Source organism: Tamandua tetradactyla, chromosome 2 (genome assembly GCF_023851605.1).
Source record: "Tamandua tetradactyla isolate mTamTet1 chromosome 2, mTamTet1.pri, whole genome shotgun sequence".
Classification (NCBI taxonomy): Eukaryota; Metazoa; Chordata; class Mammalia; order Pilosa; family Myrmecophagidae; genus Tamandua; species Tamandua tetradactyla.
Genome location: NC_135328.1, coordinates 131,294,198 through 131,314,760, shown reverse-complemented (window position 1 = coordinate 131,314,760; position 20,563 = coordinate 131,294,198). Strand labels below are relative to the sequence as shown.

Sequence of the window (20,563 nt, the reverse complement as noted above, 5' to 3'; positions counted from 1 at the left end):
CGAGTGGGTGGTGGTCACATGACCATGTGTCAAAATTCATGAATAACCAAAAACGGTGCATTTTACTATATGTAAGTTCTACATTTTTAAAAAATGTTTTTCATATATATAAAATAAAATCTGCCCCCACAGAGCCCTTCCTTGGACTCTGGGCAGGGAACCCTGAAGGGGCACTGAGTCCACAGGTTGGGAGAGACAGGGGGTATGAGGACAGGAGATGGACTCCAGTGGGGCCTGGAGCACATCTAAGGTCTGCAGCCACTGCGACACCCAGAGCTCCAGGGACCTGTGAGGACAGGACTGATGGTCTCCACTGCAGCGCTGCCAGACAAGAAACTGTCACAGCTGATGTCCCCCTGGTTCAGAGAGGACAGATGTGTGGCACCCCAGAGCCAGGAGAATCTGATCGCAGGAGGAGAGAACAATGGACTCCCATGTCTGGGTTTGTTCAAGTGCCCCAGGCCAGGTTTGACCTGACCCCTCCCTACCTGCTTCACCTCCAAGGGACATCCTGGCCTCAGGCTCTTCCTCGACCTCAACATAGTTGACATAGAGCACACTGCCCATTGGTGGACTCGGAAGTCCCTGCGACTAGGGCATGGATCAGAGGCCACTGCAGGACAGCTTCAGCCCCTCCTCCCTGCTGACTTAGGTACCCTGCCTGGGACGAGATGGCCAGATGAACTAAAGGGTGCAGCCTTGGCCCTGGGCCATGGGCACCCTTTCTCCCAGTCCCCAGACCCCAGTCCTAAACACAACCAGCCCCAACTCACTTCCTGGGATGGAGGACAGGGATCATCGAGGCGGGTCGGGTGGGTGACGGGGGCAAGGGCTGGGGGCCGGCTCTCCTAAGGAGCAGTCTCCACCCACCTGCCCTGCCACCGACGTCGCGAGTTGCCGGAGACAGGGAGAACGGCTCGCTATCAGGACGGATTCAGGTTGGGATGTGAAAAAACTCAGCCCCGTACCCTGTTTTTTTCTCCCCCCTGCAAATGCTCCTTGAAGCCTCCCGGGGCAGGGCCTCCGCAGAACGCGGTACTACAGAAGCAGAATCGGACAGAGATTCCCCGAGGAGTCGCTCCCCAGGGGCGGCCTGGCTGCCGGAGAGGGGCGGGGATGCGTCCGCTCCTCTAGGAGGTAGGGAGGAAAGGAGAAAAGTGGGAGCAGCTCCTCGGCCGTCTGGGAAGCTGCTGGAGAGAGCGTGGGGAGGGGACGGAGACTCAGGGGAGCGAGGACCTCCACGCACCACCCCTCGTCGCGCAGTCTGGAAGAAGAACCCCAGTGCTTTGCGGAGGGGGAGCCCCACCCCAAGCCCCCGGCTCTGCGTGTGCGCCTGGTGCAAGCTCTGCCCGGACCGTCGCCCCTCGCAGGTTAGCCCGGGTCCCCTGCACGAATCCGCCCCCCGGCCCGGCTCCTTTCCTCCGCTCGGCTCCGCCCCTTGGCCGCGCAGCTTTGACCCGCGTCAGGCTCCGCCCCCCGGGTCGGCCCCGCCCCTTGGCCGCGCAGCTTTGACCCGCGTCAGGCTCCGCCCCCCGGGTCGGCTCCGGCCCTTGGCCGCGCAGCTTTGACCCGCGTCAGGGTCCGCCCCCCAGATCGGCTCCGCCCCTTGCCCGCGCCCGGCTCCGCCCGCGTACCCGCTGTGGCCCCGCGCACGTCCACCTCGTCCAAGCCCCGCCTCCCGCGCCGAGCCAGCCATGGTGAACCTGGGCCTGTCTAGGGTGGACGACAGCGTGGCCGCCAAGCACCCGGTGACTGGGCCGTCCTGGGCTGCGGGTCCCGGACCTCGGAAGCTGGCCTGAGCGGGGCGGGGCGGGGGCCGGATGGTGGTGCCCTTGTCTGGGAAGGGGGCCGGGGAAGGGGACGGCCATCCGGGTAGGAGGGTCAGACATCCCGGGTGAGTGTGGGAGCAGCGGTGTATCCAAGCCCTCAGTGCCTCTCCCTCTCCAGTCACCCCTCCTCCTGTCCGTCCGTGGAGGTGGGGACCAGGACGGTCCTGAGCCTCCACCCCCTCCCCCTCCCCAGGGACTCGGGGAATATGCCGCGTGCCAGTCGAACGCTTTCATGAAGGGCATTTTCACCTTTGTCACAGGTAGGCTGGGGCCAGGTGTCCTGAGGAGTGGAGAGGCCGGCCTTCCTGCCTCACACCAGCTCCTACAGGGCTGGGGTGCTGAGAGCCAGCAGTGGAATGGCAGGTGCCACCCGTACAGGCCGGCTGACACCGGGCTTGGCTCTCAACAGGCACAGGTGCGGCCTTCGGCCTGCAGATGTTCATCCAGAAGAAGTTTCAGTACCCCCTGCAGTGGTCCGTGCTGGTGGCCGTGGGTGGGTACACCAGCGTGTCTGACCCCTAAAATGCACTCAAGGTGCCAGAGGTGACTCTGGCTCCTCAGCAGGTGGGTTTGCCCCCAGGGTGGAGGGACTGAGGTTTGGGGCATCCCTGCAGCCTGGAGTGGGCCCCGGAGCTCGATGGGAGCCCTGGTCGGTTGTACATCCATACACACGGTCTGCCACAAAATAGCCTCTACCTTTCCCTGAGTTGTTCAGAGACCCTGAGCCCCCAGCCCACCCCCCACCTGCTCCCCAGTTGCAGGCTCAGTAGCCAGCTACAGGATCACCCGCGTGGAGACCCAGAAATGCAGCAACCTCTGGCTTTTCCTGGAAACTGGGCAGCTCCCCAAAGACACAAGCACAGGTGAGAGGGCCCATGGGAAAGCAGGAAGCAGAGCCTGAGTCTCCAACACCCAGGGTTTAAGGCGTTACACCAGGGTGTCCCAGGGTAACAGACAGACAGAGCACCTCTCTTCTGGCCCCTGCTCCTAAGCATGAGAGTCCTGAAAGGGTCTGGAGCCAGGAATGGGTATGGTAGAGAGACCCTCGAGAACTCCAATGGCTGGAGGTAGCCCTGGGATGGAGGGGAAGTGTGCAAAGTGGGGGCCCCCCACAGAGAGGAGCCAGATTGTGCAGCCCTGCACCAGGCACCATGTGGATGGTCCCAGGCCTGGGTCTGCTTCCCACCTTCCTCCTTGATAGGGGCCTCACTTTTTTGCCATGGTAAAGTGGGTGCAGGGACCCCATGTATCTGATGGTCAGTGTGACCCTAGCTGTCTCCTTTGCCTCTTATAGATCAGCCCAGCTAGGAGAGCTCCAGAGGAGCTGCAGATCAGGTGGGGCAGGCCTGGACCACAGCCTCCAGGCCTTCACCGGCCCCAGCCTGGCCACCCCACCCCCACAACATGCTGGCCCTCTGCACCCTAGGGTGCTCCAGTCAGTGCCCTCTGTAGATATGTGCTTTTGGGTCCTGCAGACCAGTTCAGACTGCCAATCCTGCCCAGGAGGCCAGACCAGAAAAGGCTTTCCTGGGAAACTTCTGTACCCCGCTGGCCCATGAATCCCCAAAAGTCAAAGGTGACAGCTGGTACTGGGGAATGTGGGCCAATAAACAGCTCCTCTTTTTCCAACCTAATTGAGTTCTAACCTAATTGAAAAGCAAGTCAAAAGAATAGGAAAATAAGAGTCTGAGTATCGGTCATCTTTATTACCAATACAGCTTATACTGGAGGACATGTGGGCAAGGGGAGTTACTAATTCTGAACTTCAGAATGGGACAGTACTAGCGGCCCAGGTAGGCTCTGCTGGACCACCAGGGCTTCTCTGCAGGGGGCTCTGCATCTGTAACTGTGCAGCCTGACCGTCAGCTGCTGGCTGTCAAGGACATGGGAGGGGAGGTGGCTGGGCTAACCCAGCTGCTTGTCATTCTAAACTCACCAATCAGATTAAGTCACATCTCTCCAGGGGAGAGCCAAGTGAGGAGTGCAGAAGCCAGAGCTAGCTTTCTGGTGCTCTCTGCACATTAATGCAAAGCTCAAGAGTAGGCAAGTCTACCCCATTCAGCACCACTACCCCCCGAAAGAGGAAGAGGAAGAGGAAGGGATTGTACAAGACCTTGGCAAATCCCCACATCCTTTATAGTTGTCTTCAGGAGTGACACAGGTCCATACTATTCCAGCCCCTGCTCAGCTCCTGAACCTCTTGGCCCAGCCAGTCATTCAGAGGGTTATTTTTTGAGCAGCTACCAGGCCAAGACAACAATGGCTTAAACAAGCTACACTTATTTTGCTTTCATGTAGAAGTCCAAGTGAGCAGACCAAGGCTGAAGTGATGTCAGGAACTCAGGCTCCCTTTTATACTGTTCTCTGCTGTGGATGGCCTCCAATCCCAATTCCAGCCCCCCTCCACCATGATCCAAGATGGTTGTGCCAGCTCCAGCCAACACATCTCCATTCCAGTCAATAGGAAAGAGAAAGGGGAAGAAGGAAAGCAGTTGTACCCACCACTTCTCACATGCCATTGGCCAGACTAAGTCATATGGTCACATGGAATGCAGGGGAACTTGGAGGATGCAGCTTTGTCTAAGCAACCATGAGCCCCACCAAAATTTGGGGTTTCTACATCTGAGGGGGAAGGGAGAACAGCTAGCAGACTCTGCCTCAGCCAGATGCCGAGCTGGGCCCAAGGGGACCTTCAAGCACCCTGGGGGTAGAGCCTGGGCTTGGAGGGAGGGCAGGGGATGAACTTAGGGCTTTGTGCAGGAGGCCACTGAGAGGCTGGGGAGAAAAGAACCCCATCGCGTACACTTCCCAGAAGTCCCAGGCTGTTCAGTGTTGTGGGCACCAAATCTCGGGAAACTCGGGGTGCACAGAGACACAGGGAACTGACCCCTTCCATGGTAACGTGACATCTGAACCAAGAGCTAGGATTCCCCAGGGAAGTAGGGGCAGATAGGGTAGGCTGCAGGCAGCATCGCCAAGCTCGGTGTTCTAGTTTTCTGGCTGTTGAAACAAACACTTTAAATGATGGGAATGTCTTGGCTCAGGGTTTTGAGGTAGGAGGAGTCAAACAGAGGTGTCAGCAAGGGGAAGCTTTCTCCCTGAAGACAGGGTTCCCTAGGCTTCTCTGTCACACAGTGGTGTCCTCTCCTCCTCCAGCTTCTCGTAGCTTCTCACTCTGTCCAGTTCCCCTTGCTTATAAGGACTTCAGCCATGTGGGATGAAGGCCCCCTCACCCAGTTTGTGCACACCTTAACAAGAACATCTTCAGAGATCCCATCTATAAAGGGGTCTACGCCCTCAGGAGCAGAGTCTGGGAGCCTTTAGCAAGGGGACCTGGTTCAGTCCCCAACAGTTGGGAACAGACGTGGGAAGAGATGGAGTAGTGAGAGTTGAGGTGGGGGGGGGGGGCGTCTCACGAGTCACATCCCCCCAGGCATTGTCACTAGAGCTGGGGATGGGGGGAGCATGGGTGAAGGAGATCTGAATAGTTTCAGGAGCTTCAGTCTGGCTGCTCCGAGGGCACGGGCCTGAGGATATGGAGGGGAGGGGACAGGGAGGATGCAGGGGCTCCAGCAGGAGGGCTGTCTTGTTTGCCAGGGCTGCCAAGACAGACACCCCCCAGCTGGTGGCTGAGACAAAGGCTCACAATTAAGGTGTTGGCAAGGCCATGCTTCCTCCTGGAGTCTGCGGCTCTGCTGGTCACCCCCCGCAATGTTCTTGGTCTCCTCCTGTGGCTTTCTCTGGCCAGCTGTTTACAAATTTCCTCTCCTGAAGCCTCCAGTCATATGAACTAAGAACACCCTGATTCCCCTGATTATAATGTCTTCACAAGGGCCCATGTACACACACAACAGCACGCTAAGGCTCAGACCTGTCTTTGTGGGGACCAGAGTCAGTCCCCCGCAGGGGCAGTGCCAAGTCCACATGCAGCAGCCCCTCTCCCCCTACAGAGCTCCTGAGCAGAGTGGCCATGAGACCCATCCCCATTGCTGCCAGCGCCCCGGGGTGCCCAGGATGGACAGGGGGCAGTGGGAGACGCTGGAATCCCAGTGTTCCCTGGGTGTCAAGAACCCTGGTCCACATCACAATGGGCCAAGGCTCCCGGGACAATCTGACAGCAGCGGCTCTGCTGAGGAGGCAGGGCCGGTGGGTCAGGAAGTGCAGAGAGCACGTGGGAGGACCCCAGGGGGGCCACCATGAAGATGCACAAGGAAGGCGACATGGCAGACCAGATCCAGGAGCTCAAGACCATCACACGGCTCCAGGGTGAGTGGGCACAGCTGTCCCAGTGTGCCAGGGATGGAGAGGGGACTTTGGTTTGGAAACTGGAACAGACCAGGACAAACAGAAATGAGTGGGTCACCTTACTGTCCACCCCACCCCCCCAACAGTCTGGGGGAAGGGACCGAAGGGTGCCTTGCAGAGGGGAGCTGGGGCATGGCAGGGGGGAGTGTACTTAAGGAAATTTATGACTGTAAGAGTAGTGTGGACCCCAAAGCTAGAGGGGCAGAAAGGAATTGCCCTGCTGTGGCAGACTGGAAAGAATCAGAGGACAATCCAGGGTCCACCAAAGGCCTAGAGCAGAGAAGCCAGTGTCCCGGAAAGTAGGGTGGGAAGGAGGGGGCACAGCACAGAGGGCCAAGGCAGTGTCCACATGTCCCTCCACTGACGGCCTGACCATGGGTCCCCTCTACCCGCCCCCAGAGCAGTGTCGGGCACTGCAGATCCAGGATGTGAAGGAAAAGACGGTCCAGAACAAGGCGACAGTGGCCCTCTTGCGCAGCAACATCCGCCGCGGTGCCCACAACTGGGCTTTGGCCAAGGAGGTGTGCAGTTCCCTCCCAGCGCTCACACATTACACACACACACACAGCCCAGAGGTTCAGGGCAACACCACCTCTCTTTCCTGCTCTGACTCCCACCTTTCTGGAGCCAACAGGGACCCTGCAGATTCCCCACCCCCCACCCTAGAGGACTCAGCATCAGTGGGCAGGGCCTGGCTGGGATCTCTGCGCTGGGCCACCCCATGCAACAGGGGCCATTGTGACTGGGGCCTGAGCCCCCTTCTCCGGACCTTGGTCACAGCCATGCTGGGATGGCAGGGCTGGGGTCTGGTGATACCCCCACCCCACCCCCAGAGAACGGGGATTTTGCTACTGGGCTGCCAAAGGGCACAATAGGCCCTGGGGGGCGGGGGTGTAGATGGGCCCGCCAGCGCCCGCTCAGCCGCCGCTGCTCCTCAGTTGGACCAGTGGACCATTTCCAAGGCCTGCGGGATGGATGTGCCCATGAGGCTGGCGCACTGCCGCAGCACCATGCAGGTAAGGGGGCCGCAGCCCCCCGGCACCACCTCTCCCCGGGCGGGTGGCCCGGGTGCCCCCTGGCGCCCCCACAGGCGAGCCGTGCGTTCCCCGCTGCAGGGGGCGCGGGAGAAGCTGCGCAAGTACGTCTTCGACCGCGTCAACGTGCACAACGCGCTGATCCACCTGGTGCGCCGGCGCGGGGAGAAGCTGGAGAGCCTGCGGCTGGAGCTCGCCAGCCTGAGCGGCCAGCCCGAAGCCACCCAGGAGGAGCTGCGGCTGCGGCAGGTGGCGCGCGGGGGCCGGGAGGGCTCTCGGGGCGTGGCTTCCCTGGCCTGGGCGAGCGCAAGCCCTAGGAAGGGAGCCCCACCCGGACCCGGGGCCGGCCCTGCTCCTCAACAAGGGAGCCCCTCGGCGCGCCCCCAGGTCATCCGCCAGCTGGAGAACAACATCGAGAAGACGACGATGAAGATCACAACAAGCCAGAATATCCGCCGGCTGTACGCGAGCCTGCTGGACCACCTGAAGAAAGTGAGCCCCTAAGGGGCGTGTCCCAGGCCCCGGTGCACCGGTGCAAACGGCCGCGGAGCAGCCGGGAGACGGAGCCCCGACCTTGCGCACCGGACAGGGCCGCCAGCGTATTTGAACGGCGCTTCTTCAGAGCTGGGATGTGTGGGAACGGTTGGGACTCACGGGAGTGTACCCAATCTAGTGTTGTTCTTACTTTCCTGTCATTTCCCGCGCCTGGGCAGTCAGAACTGAGAACCCTGGGCTCTAGGAGACCTCCGACCCTCTGAGACGCTGCCTAGAGAAAGCAGCAGCCCCACTCCTGGTCCCTGCCGAGGCGGCTGGGGTTTGAGGAGCAAAGCCCGGCCCCTGAGGCAGAGCCACTTCCCTCGCTTCCACACCCAGCACAGGCGCCTGACCCAGGCTGGAGGGCCGGAGGGATGGGGCAGGAGGACAGAGGGATCCAGGATGGGCACCAGGGTGGGGCAGGGAGAGTGAGGGCCAAGAGCCTGGAGAGCTAGGCAGGGAGCCCCTCTAACACCTGTGTCCTAAGACCAGACAAAGGGAGAGTTAGGGTGGAGGGTGCATGTAGGAGGTGACGTGGTGAAAACGTGGTCCAGTCCAAGAGGAGGGTGTGGGCAGATGGGTGGAGCACTGTAGCTCTCCTTCTGTCCTCTGGTTGGGTCACATCCCTACCCTGTGGTCCCCCAGAGTCAGGCGGCACCCCAGCTCGGCCCCCATTATGTCCTCTTGCCTGGTACCCATTCTGCCTACGTTTGCTGGGAGGGAGGCTGGGGGCCTCTTCCCTCCCATTCACCGTTACCCCTTGCCCCCTGCTGTGCTCTGGGCACCGAACCCCCCCACAGTGGGCTCTAAGTCCCCATCCCCAGGATCCCCTTTCTGTCATGACAGAACATGCACACCTCTGTTTTCTCATAACTCCCATGGTCATCCATATTAAAATTAAAAAAACATAAGCAAAGATTCTACATTTAGGGTTATTAACAAAATACCAGTAGCTGAGGCTTATTGATATTGATGACCCTGGTCCTGTGCTTGTTTGATCCTGACACAACCTTCTGAAGGGCATCATCACCTTTTTACAGATGGGGTGCTCAGAGACGTTAAGTAAGCCTCCCTAGGTCACACAGCTAGTCAGGTTGTGGTGGGTCTCGAGCCCTTCCGCCTCACTCCAGGCGGCTTCCAAGCACAGGCCCAGCGTGGGATCTGGAGTTAGGTTTTCACATGGGGTAAATGGCAACACAACTGCTCTGGAAATTCCTCAGGGCTGTCAGCACCTGGCAGGGGGCAGAGTCCAGTGGGCCCCACCCAGGCTGGGGCCACAGGCCAGGTTCCATCACTGCACTCCCTTGGGGCTCTGTCTCCACTCAGCGTGGGGGCCACAAGAGGGCCAGGGAGGGGCCAGGGAAGCAGGCACGGAGGGGCAGCATTCAAGCTGCAGGGGCCCCTGGGCGACAAGCCCTGTGCCCACCCAGCCACGCCCTCTCATTGCAGGAGTTGGCAGAATACCCCACGCAGCTGGACAAGCTGCAGAACCTCGTGGTCGACTACTGCTCGGAGCTATCGGACATGACGGTCATGTCCCAGGACGCAATGATGATTACGGATGAGGTTAAGGTGCGCGGGGTTCCCGGGGCTGGGGAGGCCCTCAGGGTGCCCCACAGCCATCCCCATGCTGGCTCACCATGCTCCCACCCCCTGGCCTGCGCTGCTCAGCCTCTGCCAAAGCACCCTACCCTGGCCGGGACAGAGCAGCCTGCTGGGACAGCAGCCAAGAGGCCGGAATGCACAGAGAGGGCCAGCCTGGCCTGGCCAGAGCCCGCATGGAGGGCATGCAGCAGTGACCAGGGCAGGCATGGTCTCATCCTCATGGAGCGGGCAGTCTGGGGAGCAGCCCCTAGACCAGCAGCCTCTTAACACGTGTCCAGGGGCCTCTGGGCCGTGCAGGCCTGGCCCAGGGAGCTGCCATCGCCAGGAATTCAAGATGGCTTTCCACAAAAGTCACACTGGAGCTGGGATCTAAAGGAGCAAACTGGCCGACCGCAGGGGTGGAGGGAATGCGCAGGAGGAGGAGGGGCAGAGGGCAAAGGCCTGAGGCCCCCAGAGTGGGGGACAGGCAGGCGCAGCCGGCTAGGGGAGGTTGGGAGGAATGGCCCACAGGTCCAGGGACCAGCACAGTAGGAGGTGTGGGAGCCAGAGGCAGCCAGAGCTGGGAGTTTTTACGAGGGGACCACGGAGGGGTGTGTTGATGGACTGGATGAGTGGTGAGGGACAGGGCAGCATCCAGGACGGAGGTGTGGGCACTGATGATGGCCGAGCTGCCCAGGCAGGAGGCCCTGGGGGGCTCCTGGTTTGGGGGAAAAAGAGGAGTTTGTCTTCTGGTTTTATTTTTAAATAAACTGCAGTTACATATATATGACATAAATTTGGCATTTTAACCATTTTTAGGTGTGCAGCTCAGTGGCATGAATTACTTTTACAGTGTTAGGCCACGTCACAGCCACCTATTGCTAAGATGTCTCCATCTCTCCGGACTGAGTTCTGTGACCATTAAACAGTCATGCCCTCTTCCCCCTCACCTGGCCCCTAGTGACCTGTAATCTACTTTCTATGTCTATGCATTTGCCTGTTCTAGGGATAAGCGGAAGTGCTCAATATTTGTCCTTTTGCATCTGGCTGATTTTCACTTTGCATGCTGTCAAGGCTCACCCATGCCACAGCATGTACAAGAACTTCAACTCCGTTTTCTGGCTGAATAATATGCCATTGCAGTCATCTGCCTCCTTTTGTCTATCCTTTCACCCATCCGTGGACACCTGAACTGTTCCCAGCATTTGGTCTTAGACTCATGATCAGAGGTGCCTTTGGGCCCCAGGTGGAGCTCACAAAGGGGCAGCTGGATGCAGGAGTCTGGGGTTCGTGGAGAGCCCTGCTAGGGAGGGAACGCCATAAGGCCTGGTGGGAATTGGGGGTCCTGAAGCTCGGGATGACTCAGGGCAGAGGAGAGCAAGACAAAGGCAGGCAGCCTGACCCAGCTGGCAGGACGGATAGGTAACCCCAGAGGCGGACCTTACCAGCCCGGAGGTGCAGGGCTCAGCAAAGACAGTGGGGCTGGAGGGGAGCTGGGCTGCGGTGCAGATGCCAAGCCTGGAAAGATGAGGCCTGGGTGCTGGCAGCTGGCTTGGCACCCCCAGGGCTCCTGGCCTCCTTGGGGAGATAGACCCCCACCCCTCTGTCCTCAGATGAACATGAAACAAGCCGAGGCGACGTTCATCGAGGAGCGGAGGGCACGGGAGAACCGGCTCACCCAGCAGAAGAAGCTCATCGACAGGATCCACACCAAGGAGACCAGCGAGAAGTACCGGCGGGTGGGTATGGGGCGGGGGTGGGGGCGGCGGCGGGGCGCGGGGCTGGCAGCTCAGCCCCCCTGGGGATGCGGCTCACCCTGCCCTCCTCCAGCAGGGCCGGCGGGACCTGGATTTCCCCTCCAGCCTCACAGCCCAGGAGACCACGAGAGGTGAGTGGCTAGCCCCCCGGGGCACTGGGTGGGTGCCGAGGTGGAGGAGCGCTGGCCTCTCCCGGACTCACCGCGAGGCTGCGCTCATCCACTTTGGACTGGGGGCCGGGTGGGGCGGGGCCTCAGGGCTTCTCTCCTGGAAGATGCTCTTGGAACCCTGTGGCTCCCCGGACTCCCCCACCCCCTCCACCAAGCACTGCGATGCCCAGCATCCTCGGGTGGCCTCACGCATTGCTCCCACGTGTGCCCTCTCTGCTCTGCCCAGTGAAGAGAAGGGAGGCCTCCAAGGTGGACCTCGAATACCAGACAGCTGTGACCGCCTTGGTGGAGCGAGTCAAGACGGCGGTGCACTGCTCCCACCTCTGGGTAAGGCCAGGGGCTCTCCCTGGTCATGGCGGGAGGGCTCCCAAAGCTGTACCCCCTCGGCCAGCCTCCCAGGACCTGCAGCTCCCAGCATAGGGGTGCTCCGGGGCCACACTGTCACACCCCAGGGACCACACCACGCCTGGCCCCACTTGCAGGACCCAAATGCCAGCCAGGACATGGCTTTACCCACTGGCAGAGACCATCCAGCAGCCGCCACTCCAGCTGCCGCACCCCCCTTTGTTTTTATTTTATTTAAAAAAATTTATGTGGTTACATATATAACTCATAAAATGTGTGGTTTTAACCATATCAAGTGTAGACTGCAGCTCCATGAATCAAATTCACCATGTTATGCTACAATCACCATCATCCATTACCAAAACTTTCTCATTAACCCAAATAGGAAATCTGCCCCCACTGAGCAGAACACGCCCCATCCTACCTCCCTTCCCTGCTCCTGGTAACCATAATCTGTCTCAATATATTGGTTTGCTTATTTGAGGGATTCCATATAAGTGAACTTATACAATATTTGTCCTTTTGCGCCTGGCTACTTTTTACTTAGCATGTTTTCAAGATCCATCCATATTGTAGCATGTACAAGAACTTCCTTCCTTGTGAATTTTGATTTTTGACCTGCAGAAGTGCCTGGGAGTCAAAGGAGGAAATATTTCACTCAGTTTTCAAAAATGAGCTACATACATGTTTCACAGAGTACTGGTTCAGTCTTAAGATGGTGTTTCTCACTCAAGGAAGTACCTGGAGTGAATGAAGCAAGTTTTTCACTCAGGTTTCAAAACTGAGTTGCATACTGGTTTCACAGAGCACTAACTAGGTGGGTGTTCTGTGAAAATGGCATTTGTGATCCACAAAAATGTATGAGAGTCAAGGGAGCAATTATTTCACTCAGTTTTCAAAACTGAGTTACATTTGTGTTAGTTTGCTAAAAGCTGCCAGAATGTGATATACCAGAAATGGAACAGCTTTTAAAAAGGGGAATTTATTAAGTTGCAGGTTTTCAGTTCTAAGGCCATGAAAATGTCCAAATTAAGGCATCCAGGGAAAGATACCCTGGCTCAAGAAGGCTGATGATGTTCAGGGTTTCTCTCTCAGCTGGAAAGGCACATGGTGATATCTGCTAGCTCTCTCTCCAGGCTTCTTCACTGGCTTTCCTGGGGGCATTGTCTTTATGCATCCCCAAATGTTTCTGGCTGTGGGGGCTCTGGTGGTTCTAGAACTTTTTCAAAATGGTTCCCTCTTAAAGGGCCCCAGTAAGCAACCCCACTTTGAATGGGTGGAGAAGCATCTCCATGGAAACCATCTAATCAAAAGTTACCACCCACAACTGGTGGGTCCTATCTCCATGGAAACAATCAGAAAAATCCCACCCAGCAATATGGAATGAGGATTAAAGGACATGGCTTTTCTGGGATACATAATAGCTTCAAACTGGCACACTTTTTACAGCTAAATAGTCCATTGCATGGACAGACCATATTTAGTTTATCCATTCCTCTGTGAATGGCAGTCAGGTTGCTTCTACCTTTTGGCTCTTGTGAATAATGCTGCAATAAGCATTGGTGTACAAGTATCTGGCCAAGTCCCTGATTTCAGGTTTTTGGGTAGATAGCTAACAGTAGTATTGCAGGTTTAATGTATTTTTCTTTTTTTTTGTTTTTTACTCTTTTTTTCCCCAATATTGTATTTGATCAAACTTACAAGACAGTTACAAAAATAATACAACCCCCATAGAGAGAGTTTCCACATACCCAGATACCCAGACCCACTGATTTTAACATTTGCTTATCATTCTGGCTATCCACTTGTCTATCAATCCATTTTTTCAACCCTTGAGTGTATGTTATATACATGACGCTCCTTGAACACTTAAAACTGCCACACACATTACCTAAGATCAACTGAGCTTAAGTGCAGTGATCAAGTTTGAGAAATTTAACATTGATATAAAGCTTATAGTCTATATTCTAAGTTTTTCATATGTCCCAAGAATGTCCCTTTGAGCTTGAATCCTCCCTTGCTAGATCCTGTACACAACCATGTATTATATTTCATTGTCATTATCTCTTTAGTTGCTCTTTCTTCTTCTTTTTTTTTCAATTGTGGGAACATACATGCAACATAAACTTTCCCATCACAACCACTCCCAGGACACAACTCAATAGGATTAATCACGATATTGCAGAATCCACCCCCACCTACCATTACTAAACCTTTCCCATCTCCCCAAACAGTAACCCTACACCCATTATGCATTAGCTCTCCACTCTTCCTGCTGCCCAGCCCCTGGCAACCTGTACTCTAATTTCAGTCTCTATGAGCTTGGATGTTATCTGATATTTTCTCTGTCATTACTGTGGGGCTTAAATTTAACATCCTAAATCTATAACCATCTCGTTTACCTTGATACCAACTTAACTTCAACAGCGTACACAAACCGTGTTCCTGTGCCCCTCTGTCCCCCACCTGTATGCAGTTCTTGTTACAGATGGCATGTTTGCACATTTTGAATCCCAAACCACTGATTTATCATTACCGCTATACATTTGCCTTTTAGTTTCTAGAGAAATAAAAAGTAGAGTTACAAACCAAAACTACAATAATACTGGCATTTATATATTTTTAATTAAAGAAGTTGTATGTTTACCAAAAAATCATGCATAAAATACAGAGTCCCCATATGCCACCCTATTATTAACACCTTGCATTAGCATAGTACATTAGTTGCACTTCATGAAAGAACACATATAATTGTACTATGTAACTGTCCTTCATTTAAACAGGTTCACTGCACTGTAAGTTCTTATGTTTTTTGATGTTTGTTTGCTTTTTAAATTTTTATCCTAGTAACATATAAACACCTAACGTTTCCCCTTTTTACTTTTTTTTTGGGGGGGGGGGCAGTGCATGGTCCGGGAATCAAACCCGGGTCTTCTGCATGGAAGGTGAGCATTCTACCACTGAACCATTCACGTACTCTAACATTTCCCCTTTTAACCACGTTCCAATGTATAACTCAGCACTGTTAATTATGTTCACAGTGTTGTGCTACCATCACCACCACCCATTACCAAAACTTTTCCATCACCCTAATAGAAACTCTGGATAATTAACTCTCCATTCCCTAACCACAACTGGGCCCCAGCTAACCTATATTTTAGTTTCTGACTTTATGAATTTGGCATTTATACTTACCCATGTTATTACCCTCACTACAGATCCTTATTTCTTCAAGCAGCTTCCATCTATTGTTTATTGTCCTTTCCTTTCAACCTGCAGAGCTCTCTTTAGAATCTTTTGTAGGGCAGGTCTAGTGGTGATAAACTTCCTCAGTTTTTGTTTATCTGGGAAAGTCTTAATCCCTCCCTCTTTTTTTTTTTTTTGCATGGGCAGACACCGGAAATGGAACCTGGGTCTCCAGCATGGCAGGCAAGAACTCTGCCTGCTGAGCCACCATGGCTCCCACCCCCATTTTTGAAAGACAGTTTTGCCAGATTTAGAATTCCTAGTTGGCCATTATTTTGCTTTTGGCACTTACTTAACCATTATTTTTGCTTTCACCTACTACTGCCTTCTTGCATCCTCTTTTCATCTGATGATAAACTGGCACTTAATTTTATTAAGGCCCCCTTCTAAGTGACATGTTGCTTCTTTCTCGAGGTTTTCAGAACTCTGTCTTTGGTATTTGACAGTCGATTATAATATGCCATGACATGGGTCTATCCTGTTTGGAGTTCACTGAGCATCTTGGATGTGTATATTCATGTCTTCTTTCTACTCCTCAGACTGGATGATTTCAATTGTCTTATCTTCAAGTTCCCTGATTCTTTCTTCAGCCAGCTTCAAACTACTGTTGAACCCTCCAGAGAATTTTTAATTTCTGTTGTTGTGGTCTTCAGCACTATTTGGTTCCTTTTCTTAATTTCCATCTCTATTGATATTCTCTTTATGTCCATCTGTTGCTTTCCTGATTTCCTTTAGTTCTTTGCTTATGTTTTCCTTTAACTCTTGGAGCATATTTAGGACCTTTTTTTTTTTTAGTTTTTATGAATAAAACCTATCAACATACAATATGAACATTCTTTTTTCATCACAAAGTTGTATATTCATCATCATGATCATTTCTTAGAACATTTGCATCAATTCAGAAAAAGAAACAAAAAGAAAACAGAAAAAATTCATACATACCACACCCCTTACCCACCCTTTCTTTGACCACTAGCATTTCAACCTACTAAATTTATTTTAACATATGTTCCCTCTATTATTTATTTATTTTTAATCCATATGTTTTATTCATCTGTCCATAAGGTAGATAAAAGAAGCATCAGACACAAGGTTTTCACAATCACACAGTCACATTGTGAAAGCTATATCATTATACAATCATCTTCAAGAAACATGGCTACTGGAACACAGCTCTACATTTTCAGGCGTTCCCTCCAGCCTCTCTTGTTATGCCTTAACTAAAAAGGTAATATCTATTTAATGCATAAGAATAACCTCCAGGGTAACCTCTCAACTCTGTTTGGAATCTCTCAGCCATTGACACTTTATTTTGTCTCATTTCTCTCTTCCCCCTTTCAGTCAAGGTTTTCTCAATCCCTTGATGCTGAGTCTCAGCTCATTCTAGGATTTCTGTCCCACATTGCCAGGAAGGTCCACACCCTTGGGAGTCATGATTTAGGACCATTTTTAAAGGTCTGTCCTAGTATGTCCCAGCTCTGGTCCTCCTCATAGTTGGTTTCTAATGCTTTACTCTTCTCCTTTGCCTGGACAACCATTACTGTTTCTTTGTATGTGTTCTAATCTTCAGTTGAAACCTGGACATTTGATATTTTTAGGGTGTTATCAATGGAATTTAGACTCCGCAGCATATGTTCCTTGAGCTTGTATCTAGCTCAATATTTCCTTGAGTGCCAGGAGCTATGACAAGAAAGAAAAAGAGAAAGGAAAAAAGAAAACACCCTTCCCAGTCTTTGCACTGACTTGTGCTAATGCTCTCCTTCAAAGTTTAGAGAACAGCTGCAGGCCAAAGAATAGGGACCTCCCTGGTCCTCTCTGCACGTTTCTTTTCTTGGGCATGCACATGTGGCCCTAAGAACTCCCCCCACTTACACAGATACAAATGTCCCCTATTCCCAGGAAGGAGTTTCCTCATGGTTGCAGGCATTGCACTGTATACTCACAGCCAGCAATCCCCTGCCCCAGGCTGCCTCTTGCCTGCTCTCCCACAGTGTTCTGTAAGAGCACTCAGTGAACCGCCTTCTATACACAAGGCCAGTTCTAGGATCGCCAGTCCCTCAGCCACCACCAGACAGATTGGGCAAAATGTACATGCTGCCATTATGTGCATGAGGGCTACTCTGCTCCCTCCAGAACTGGGACCAGGGTGTCCACACTGGGAGCATGGGCTGATTTTACACAAGCTGGTGAGGGCTGGGGGAGAGGCCAGCCAGGATGCTAGTAGAGACCACCATTTTTAAGTAGATTTTTTCTTGATTCGGTGCTCACTCTGTACTTTGGTCCTTTGTCTGGAACTTTGAGAAAGATGTTCCTGCCAGTTCTTGCTGGTTGTTCACAGCTTCTGTTGGAGGACAGAGCCCTGAAGCTTCCCGCTCCTCCATCTTGAGCAGGGTCTCTCAGATTCAACTTTTTGAGGAACTGCTAATCTGTTTTCTACAGCAGCTGCACCATTTTATATTCCCACTCTTCTAGTTTGCTAGCTGCCGGAATGCAATATACCAGGAACAGAATGGCTTTTTAAAAGGGGAATTTAATAAGTTGCTAGTTTACAGTTCTAAGGCCAAGGCAATGTCCCAATTAAAACAAGTCTATAGAAATGTCCAATCTAAGGCATCCAGGGAAAGATACCTTGGTTCAAGGAGGCTGATAAAGTTCAGGGTTTCTCTCTCAAGTGAGAAGGCACATGGCAAACACAGTCAGGGTTTCTCTCTCAGCTGGAAGGGCACGTGGTGAAGACAGTGTCATCTGCTAGCTTCTTCTCCTGGCTTCCTGTTTCATGAAGCTCCCCAGGAGGCTTTTTCCATTTTCATCTCCAAAGATTGCTGGCTGTGGACTCTCTGCTTCGTGGTGCTGCAGCATTCTCTGCTCTCTCTGAATCTCTTTCTCCAAAATGTTCCTCTTTTATAGGACTTCAGTAAACCAATCAAGACCCACCCAAATGGGTGGAGACATGTCATCACCTAATCCAGTTTAGCAACCACTCTTGATTAAATCACATCATCCAGGGAGACAATCCAATCACAGTTTCAAACATAGAGTATTGAACAGGCATTATTCTACTTTTATGAAATGGGATTTTGATTAAAACATGACTTTTCCAGGGGGCATACATCCTTTCAAACCAGAACACCCACCAAGTGCACAAGTGTTCCAATTTCTCCACATCCTGCCAGCACTTGTTTTTTTTAATAATAACCTTTCTGTTGAGTTGGCATGGTATCTCATTGTGGTTTTGATTTGCATTTTCCCAATGACTAATGATGTTGAGCATCTTTTCATGTGCTTAGTGGCCATTTGTATATCTTCTGTGGAGAAACGCCTATTCAGGTCCTGTGCTCATCTTTTAACTGGGTTGTCTTCTGTTGTTGGATTGTAGAAGTTCTTTATATATTCTGGATACTAGACTCTTATTAGATATATGATCGGCCACTATTTTCCTGCATTCTGTAGGTTGTCTTTCCACTTTCTTGATAATGTCCTTTGATGCACAAGTTTTTAATTTGGGTAAAGTCTAATTTATTTTTTTCATTGCTTGTGCTTTTACTGTCATATGTAAGAAACCATTGCCAAATCCAAGACTGTAAAAATTTTCCCCTGTGTTTTCCACTAAGAGTTGTATGGTTTTAGTTCTTATATTTAGGTCCCTGATCCACTTTAATTTCTGTATATGGTATGAGGTAGGGGTCTTCCCCTTTGACTGAATCCTTATCCTATCTGGATTTATTATTAAGCCTTGAGCCCCCACTCTTGACCCTGAAATGAGTTCCCCCGTCCTCAGACAAGTTATTCAAAGCAACTGAGCACCTCCCAGCTACAGCCTCCTCACCTCTCTCATAGCACTCTCTACACTCCTGGTTGTAGCAAGAGTCCCATGCAAAGACACTCACTCACTTGACAGCTAGTCCCAAAGAGGCCCCAGTACCCAGCGGCTGCCAGCCACATTCCTGAGCCCTGCAGCCTGCACAAGCCACTGGGAGGGAACCAAAAGAAACCGGTTCTGGGGGAACCACTTTCCTGGTCCACACTTGCTTTCTCTCCCCGCTGGCCCGGCCAGGACATCACCGGCCGTTTCCTGGCTCAGAGGAACACAGAGGAGAACCTGGAGCTGCAGATAGAGGACTGCGAGGAGCGTCGGAAGCAGCTGGAGAGCCTGATGAAGAAGCTGCAGCTGGAGGAGGCAATGCTTAAGTTCCATCAGACGCCCAGTTCCATCAGGTACCCGGGAGGCCCCTGTGGGCAGGGGCCTGACTCAGGGATGAGCTGTATATATCCGGCCAGGGACCCCAGTTGGCAACATCTGAAGTCCTGTGCACCTGAATTTAGCACAGCCACAGTCACTCTGCCCTCCGTGGGTCCTCGGGTCTGCGCTACTCTTGCTGCTGACTCCCTCTACCCCCATCATCCTCAACAGCTTCAAATCCGTCGAGAAGAAAATGAAGGACCTGCTGAAAGAGGAAGAAAAAAGACTCCAGCTGGCCTACAGCAACATGACCAAGAGCCAGCAGCTGCTGCTGACCATCCAGACGGGCATTGACAACCTCTACATCCGTCTGATCGGCATCTCGGGGCCCACGACCCAGGTGTGGCCCAAGTCCTCCCCGGGGTAGGATGGGGCCGGCAGAGGGGAGATCCCACGGATTTCTCTGCCCACAGAAAGAAGCGGCGCCCACCGGCACCCTCGATGTGTACAGCAAACTGGCCTACTGCGAGGAGAAGCTCACGTACCTGATCGACAGGGTGCAGACACTGTCCAGGACCGAGGAGGTAGCCGCGGGTGGGAGGCGCCCGGCACGCGGGTCCCGCGCCGCCGGCCAGCTCTTGCAAAGCTGAAGGGTGTTCTGGCCTACAGATCAGCACGAAGGTGAGGGACATCCTGGAGTCGTCCACTCTGAAGGAGAAGTACAACACCAGGATCAGCTTTGAGGACCTGGAGGAGGATATGATAGGTACCGCCGGGTTCTGGCGGTGGCCCACGCCCTGTGCGGCCGCGGCGGGGGGCGGGCGGGTCCGTGGGCTTAGGGCGGGGCTGCAGGACACCGCCCCTCCTGCAGAAACCTTCCAGTTCGCCGACGTGGACCTCAGCTACGTGCCTTCGCGGGCAGAGATCAAGAGGCAGGGCCAGCGGCTAATAGAAGGGAAGCTCAAGGGGGCCAAGAAGAAGAAGAAGTAGCCCCGTCCTGCCACCCCTTCGCCAGCTCTTTGTTACACAAATAAACATTTTTCCAGGACTGGAGGAGAGTCACTGGGGGTGAGACCGGAGTCTCGGAGAAAATGAACAGGCAAAGAGTGGGATCTTGGGGGTATCGTTGGGAAGACCTGCAGACGAGAGGGCTGTCCGGCGTAAATCTGGGCTTCTGGCCCTGAGCTGGGGGGTCGGAGGGGAGGTGCGGTCGGGGTCCACGTGGTTTGGAAGCCCTGGGGGTAGACGATCGGCTGCGAGAGACCAGGTGCTCTCGGGAAGCCCGCCGTCCCGGGCCGGCCCTGCGCATGCGCGCGCCTCACGCCCGTGTCCCTCGCGGCGCCCCGTAACCGCCGCGTTCTCGCTTCCCACCAAGATGGCGCCGCTGGCAGACGGAGGGCGGCCGTGCTGGAGGCCGCTGGGGCCGGATCGGAGCCGCCGCGCCTGAGGCCACGGAGCGGCCGAGCGAGGCAGGCGCCGTCCCTGGCGCCCTCGCCGCCCTTGGCCGCCGGGACCCCGGCTCCGGCCTTGGGGGAGACCCGCGCCCGGCCCACGGGCCGCGGGACATGGTGCGCGCCCC

The 20,563-nt window shown here is 53.9% G+C and overlaps 2 protein-coding genes and 1 long non-coding RNA gene across 6 annotated transcripts; 2 read left to right on the top strand and 1 right to left on the bottom strand.

The window, feature by feature from the left end:
• The first annotated feature begins 1,613 nt into the window (after positions 1-1,613).
• Positions 1,614-3,458, top strand: TMEM141 (transmembrane protein 141). Its single transcript, XM_077149005.1, has 5 exons — positions 1,614-1,748; positions 2,023-2,089; positions 2,239-2,322; positions 2,585-2,692; positions 3,124-3,458. Exons 1-5 carry the CDS (start codon positions 1,695-1,697, stop codon positions 3,135-3,137), a joined length of 327 nt encoding a protein of 108 aa, XP_077005120.1. The 5' UTR covers positions 1,614-1,694; the 3' UTR covers positions 3,138-3,458.
• Positions 3,459-5,881: 2,423 nt separating this feature from the next.
• On the top strand, positions 5,882-20,146 carry CCDC183 (coiled-coil domain containing 183). 3 transcript variants are annotated; one of them, XM_077149002.1, is made up of 14 exons: positions 5,882-6,095; positions 6,534-6,655; positions 7,073-7,150; positions 7,250-7,417; positions 7,556-7,660; positions 9,152-9,274; positions 10,900-11,025; positions 11,117-11,174; positions 11,440-11,540; positions 18,859-19,019; positions 19,216-19,384; positions 19,458-19,568; positions 19,654-19,750; positions 19,856-20,146. In XM_077149002.1, the coding sequence occupies exons 1-14, from the start codon at positions 6,026-6,028 to the stop codon at positions 19,972-19,974; spliced, it is 1,608 nt and encodes a 535-aa protein (XP_077005117.1). In that variant the 5' UTR covers positions 5,882-6,025; the 3' UTR covers positions 19,975-20,146. The 3 variants fall into 3 exon arrangements, with proteins under 3 accessions (XP_077005117.1, XP_077005119.1, XP_077005118.1); XM_077149003.1 differs by having other exon boundaries at positions 5,896-6,095; positions 11,120-11,174; positions 19,856-20,145; XM_077149004.1 differs by lacking the exons at positions 7,250-7,417; positions 7,556-7,660 and having other exon boundaries at positions 5,892-6,095; positions 19,856-20,145.
• LOC143673919 (uncharacterized) lies at positions 14,851-20,280 on the bottom strand. Of its 2 annotated transcripts, XR_013170760.1 has the most exons (3): positions 20,121-20,280; positions 19,530-19,692; positions 14,851-19,249 (listed from the first exon to the last, which is right to left on the bottom strand). It is a non-coding gene; the product is annotated as an uncharacterized LOC143673919 (long non-coding RNA). The 2 variants fall into 2 exon arrangements; XR_013170759.1 differs by having other exon boundaries at positions 19,530-20,280.
• Positions 20,281-20,563: the final 283 nt, after the last annotated feature.